This window comes from Myxocyprinus asiaticus, chromosome 23 (genome assembly GCF_019703515.2).
Source record: "Myxocyprinus asiaticus isolate MX2 ecotype Aquarium Trade chromosome 23, UBuf_Myxa_2, whole genome shotgun sequence".
Classification (NCBI taxonomy): Eukaryota; Metazoa; Chordata; class Actinopteri; order Cypriniformes; family Catostomidae; genus Myxocyprinus; species Myxocyprinus asiaticus.
In genome coordinates this window covers 40,244,414-40,250,598 of record NC_059366.1, presented here as the reverse complement: position 1 = coordinate 40,250,598, position 6,185 = coordinate 40,244,414, and the positions used below count along the sequence as shown (strand labels likewise).

Sequence of the window (6,185 nt, the reverse complement as noted above, 5' to 3'; positions counted from 1 at the left end):
ATGTAAAAAGGTTTCTGTGAGGGTTAGGTTTAGGCAGGGCCATATCTAGTGGGGTGAAAGGTGGTAATGATTCTAGGGGCCAAATTCTAAACTGTATTTTTTTAATAGGAAAGGGGCTCAGAGCAATATACAGTCAGGGGGGCCAGATTACCTTGCTACGGCCCTGGGTTTAGGGGTAGAGTTAGGGGATATAATTTATCATTAGATCTGTATAAAATCCATAAAATGCATGGAAGTCTATGGAGAGTCCCCACAATGATATAAAAACAAGATTGTGTGTGTGAATCGACATTATGCCACAAATAATGTCGATTGAGCTCAACTTGTTTTGAACCTGGAATATTACTTCAAGAGGCTAATACAGGCAAAAATGCAAGACATCTCAGTGTTTGGTTGCATTTCAGCACTCACGTTTTACAAGAAGAGAACTGTGCAAAAGATGACAATGTTTCATACAGCTACATTTAATGAGATTTGCTTTTTAGTACAGAAAAGGACAAATCACGAAGGTGGAAAAGCAAGTAGTAAGCATCAGCACTGCGCTTATTTTAGTAAAAAAAAAAAAAAAAAAAAAACTTTCACAGTTTTACTGCAAATTTAGACAGGCAGAGGTCCAGTTTAACACTCTCTAAGCCTTGTAAAGCTGTGTAAGCTTTTTAAGCAGAAGTATGAAATTAAAAGTTGTAAAGTTATCTATCAAAAGGCTTTTACATTTTTCAATATTTTTTTTTTTTTTTTTAATAATGACAAATGGAGCTGAAAGTGTGGTCAACGAGATGCCACAAGACAAAAATGAACTATTAGAGCTGTTTTATTTGAAACTGTCACTAAACACAACATTTTAGTCTTGAATGGTCTTGTGATCCATATAGTTATACAGCACAGCTTATTAAGGGGTATGAAATGATTGCAATATACTGTAGCAAAATCTAAACTTTAAAGAAATGGTATGAGTGAAATGTTACCTTTCAGAAGGAGGTTTAAAGACCATTACAAAAGGCAAAAAAGGGCATCCACACGTTTATATTTTGATTGCAAGGGAGGCCTATAGACCATGACTGAATGAAATCTCCAGTACATCTTTAACATGCATTAAGGAAAAAGTGAGACTTTTGATGATTTTGTTCGCAAAATCCAATTAAATGGGTGAAATGGTCAGAACTATAAATGAAAGCCGGGCCTCTAGATTCATGCCAAAACACACACAGAACCCTATATGATATCATTCAGGCCACTATGCTAAATACTTTCAACTGACATTAAATGGACGTGGAGATGAAGAGCTTCTGAAATGGTTATGCAACATCTCATTCAGCCACTGAAGGTTTTCCAGTAGGAAGTGGGTTTTCAGTGGCAACAGTGAAAGCTCATTATGTCATCTGTCTTGACTGGGTTTCACCACAACCTTAAATTTGCTCCATTCTGCCATTATTTTTTATTGCCCATTCATTCAATACATTTTAATCACATTATTTTACCAACCATGATTGTGTTAATGTGTGTGCGTGATTTTTTTTTCTCCACAGTAGTGTCACTAATATAAGCAACATCAGAGATAACAAGATTTGCATTTCAAACTGTAGACATTTTAGTAACAATATTACAGAAAAGGAACATAAAGAAAAAGATTTGTAAGAATCAGCTCCATAAAATTAATTTATTCCAAGTAAAAATACAAAATAATATTAACGACATTGACCAGATATGAAATTCTTCCCCCAGAAATAGCTAACATTAATGGTTGAGTATTAAGTCTGTAAATAAAACACAAAATAAAATAAAAAAAATGGAAAATATGTAAATGTTTTAATTCTTGTCTTTTTATTTAGCAAAAATCAAAAAAAAAAAAAAAAAAAAAAAAAAATGAAAAAAAAATGAAAACAATTCTCAGTACAAAGGCTACATGAGTAAATACACAGTAGAAAATAATTTTTGTGAATCACAATGCTTGCAATGAAAATAAATCTGCAATAAAGATTTATGCCTCTTTTTCTTTTCTTTTTTACAAACAGTACAAACAGTATTGCACATTACAACAAAGAATCGAGGTTCTCAGCTTTAAAAAAAGGGACTAATTCAAGTCTTGGGTGAAGGCCACCACATCATGATGCACCTGGGGGCTTTCAATCAATTTAAAGATGAAACGGTTAACATCTTTTCAGGTTTTGAAAATTAATGTTTTCTCACCATCTGTCCAAAAACCATAAAATAAAATAATTGTTTTCCCTAAATTATTTAAGATTAACAAATTGGGGCATGTGCACTTTACAAAACAATGAAGAACACTATTTTAAGAAATGTAAAAAAGTCAAATAAAAATATAACGAACAAAAGATTCTTCCACAACTCTAATTAGCATAGTAAAGGACTGATTGTAAATATATAAAAATTTATGTAGTATGTTTATTTCACTTTAGAAGCACCTGATGGCCTGCTGTATATAATATTTGTATTATTTATGTTTACATGCAGAACACTGTGATTTTGAAGGAATTCAGCGGGGACAGCATCCATACTTCAATTTCCTACAGTATTATTTAAAAATACAATACTCCTTCAGTTGTTTTTTTCTTTTCTTTTTTTTTTCAAAAATAAAAATGAAAAGAAAATAAGCATGACAAAAATAAAAATAATCTGTTAAATCATTTTTTTCTAGCAGAATTAAATTAATATAGGCCTATATATATATATATATATATATATATATATATATATATATATATATATATATATATATATATCTTTATTTGAATAAACTTACTTAAAAAATATTAATCTCTCTTCTATTATATTTCAAAATTGAGGTATTGCAAAAGATTATGTCAGTCAGAAAGCACACATATTTTTCTATTTTAAAAAAAAAACCCTAACCCTAACGAAACAAACAAAACGCTGACTGTTCAATCATCCAGATACAAAGAGTAGTGCATAACATATTATTGAGAAGGAACAAATATAGAAAAATCTGGGCAGGGAAAAAAATATCACAAAGACACCCAGAATTCAATGTCATCAGCATTCGCGACCACCGTCAATCCTCTTTTCGTTTTCATTTTCTCCATCAATACAAAAGTAGTTTGTTTACGTCCCTTTTCTTTTTGCGGGACAACGAACTAAACAGAAAAGCTGACAGTTTTTGACTCTCGGGATTCACGGCAACGCGACGCTCGCCACACAAACGAAACGGGGATTTCCTGTTAAAAATCCAGTATAGCTAAAGCCTTCACATGCCATCCCATAATACTCATCCACGCTCTAAATAAGCAGCCATGACGCGTTTCTTCGCGTTGTGTTCCTCTACCCCTTACAACCCCCCCAGTCTACCTTTCTGAATTTTGTTTTAAAAATGTCCACCATCAACATTAGCAGGTCATTATTCTACTTCAAGCTTTGCAGGATAATCTGGATATAAATGCAGCGGTTACGCAAGGTTATTCCGGTAGCGATACGGCCACCGTATTTCATAGTTGTGCAGGCCTATCAGCTCATAACACAATCCACACGAAAGTTATTGATTTTAGAGCCAGTTGTTCGCTTATTTCTCCCAGAGTCAGTTTGCCACACTAGTTGGACACCGTATTGTGAATTGCAGGCGTGCAATGTTGTGGGTTGTTGGTCATTTAGAGTCGGAAAAGAAGAGCTCTTTGGTTCTATGTTTGTGTTGTGGGCCAAGTATGTATATTATATTATTTATATTACTTATACATTTTATTTTCTGTAATAGATTAAACAGTTTTGCATTCCCTCACAATTATTTTGGGTTCAATCGCAATATCTTTATCCATCCCTTACCAAAGTTCAGCAAGGCTTTACTACAGTTATCACAGCAGAACTATAGTATTTGTAGTAAAACACAAAATTGACCATGGTTTTACTACAGTCGTCATATTTTAACTAATACACCTTTAGAAAACCAAAATAATTCAGGAAAAAAAAAAAAATAAAATCATTCTGCCATAGAAAGGTTACTACAGTTTAACTATAATAAAAACCATGGTTAATAAGTGGTACAAGTAGTTTTTTAAACCATATTTTCCACCAAAAAAACAATAAACAAACATGCCCTTTTGAAAATTAACCATGGTTTCACTATAGTAAATCCAGTAACCGTTTTGTTTTTATTTTTTATTTTTTTGTGGTAAGAACTGTGCTTTTAAAAACCATGGTACATGTCCCACAAATTAACCATGGTGTTAATATATTAAAACTAACACATTTTAAAAAAAAAAAAATGTATTTAATCTAATACCCCCCCCGCCCCCCAGAACATGATTTTTATTACCAAAGTTGTGGTTTTCCTGTATTCTTGATACGGCTTTATTACAAATATCATGGTTAAAATATGGTTACTGTAGTAAAACAATAGGCAATTTTGTGGTTACTATGGTTTTATCACAAATACCATAGTTCAGCTATGGTTACTGTAGTAAAACCATGGTTAATTATGATCTGGGATGGATAAAGGTATTGCAAGGAAACCAAAAATCACGAGCGAATGCAAAACTATTTCTGAAAATATGTGTTTTTATCTACATACTGTGTATACGCATATATATATATATATACCGTATATGTGTGTGTGCAATCTCTGCAGAGAGAACTATCAGAGAAGGGACTGTATGCATTTATGTGTACATATATGTATACATACACTAGTTGAAGTCACAGGATTTCCATGTCAGACATCAATAACAGTTAAAGCGAGTCACAGTTCTAGGCGTCATAATAACCTAACTATATACTGTATAAAAAATTGCACAATTCTATGAACAATCACTGCAAAAAAATACTTCAAGACAGATCGTTAGAAGGACATCCTACATCTAATTTTGATTTGAAAACACATTATTGCAGCTTTGTCATCTGGTTCGGCTCACTACATGATCAGCGAACCCTGTGTGTTTTTTTTTTCTTTTTTCTTCTCAGTGTTCCTGTCATGCATCTGTATTGTTGGGGAAATGATTGTGTGGCCCAATTTGAGTTTCGGACATTCAACTGCATGCAATGCAGATTCAAATATGCAGTTTAGAGGCAAACGCAGACCTGCCTCTTGCCCCGGCGAGCGCTCACTCTTGCAAATGATCTGTTCGTCTTTACACCCCAGCCTGAATAAAGTGTGACGGTATGGATTCATACCATGGATTTAGCAGCAAAAGCTATTGAAACAATCACATGTACATAACACTAAAAAAAAACGGTCATAAAAATGAAAGCCCATAAATTGAAGCAAACAGAATGATGAATGCATGAGGTATCACTATTCATATTTTTCAAAACGGAGAACAAATAATGGTGTTTTACTCTTAATTTTGGCATGTTTTTTTTTGTTTTGTTTTTTTTTTACACCGGATCACACTTCACTTTCTTAATGAATTACTTTGACCTTTGGTAACTTTTTTTTGTCTGTCTTTTAAGGGGAATATCCTATTGTTGTTGTTTTTTTTGTTTTTTGTTTGTTTGTTTTTTTGTCACAATAAGTGGATGCTTCTTAAAAAGTCTGACCCCAAAATGTTTCATCTATATGTATATAGATAAATATAAATTAAAAAATATATAACTTCTGTAAATGTATATTCATATATAGTCTCACGCTGTCTAATGTTTCCTATATGCAGCACTAACCAACCAAACGAAGGAGAAGAAGATTAAAAGCACAACATCCTTATAAGCGTTAACATTAACTGTGGGTCATGTATGTGCCAAAGTGCATCTTTTGAGCACGCAGACTCAAAATGTGTATTTTTCTCAATGTTCTCTGTAAGCAGAGTATTAACTGAACACATATATTATGATATTTGTTTCTAAATAGACAAAATGAGAAGGAAAATCCATGTGTATGTAGTTGTCGAGTTACTGCTAACGGTGTTGAAGGTGTTTGGTGGGTGGAGAGGATGGTTTGAGGATGTAGCAGGACTGACATCAGCTCCAGCGGAAGGACACGTGTCGAGGTCGATCTCCGCCTTCCTTTACCAGCGGTTTGTGGAACTCGCGACCGGCGCGCGAGTGGATGCTCGCCCAGCAGTACTCACAGTAATACTGCAGACAGGTGACATTGGCACAGAAAAATGGAGCAAACTTCCCTCCGCAGCGAGCGCCCTGACATTCATCACACATCTGATCATCCAGCACGTACGGCTTCACCTCCACCTGAAAAAAAAAACAAAATCCGATTTGTGTCAAAACAT

General features: G+C 33.8%; 1 protein-coding gene across 4 annotated transcripts in view; it reads right to left on the bottom strand.

Annotated features, from left to right (window-relative positions):
* Positions 1-2,746: 2,746 nt before the first annotated feature.
* The window catches only part of LOC127414087 (cytoplasmic polyadenylation element-binding protein 3-like), a 39,974-nt gene continuing 36,535 nt past the window's right edge, over positions 2,747-6,185 (bottom strand). For all 4 annotated transcript variants that reach the window (XM_051651824.1, XM_051651821.1, XM_051651822.1 and 1 more), the window contains one exon: positions 2,747-6,147. In XM_051651824.1, coding sequence (XP_051507784.1) covers positions 5,920-6,147 — 228 coding nt within the window. In that variant the 3' untranslated portion in view covers positions 2,747-5,919. The remainder of the gene's footprint in view (positions 6,148-6,185) is intronic.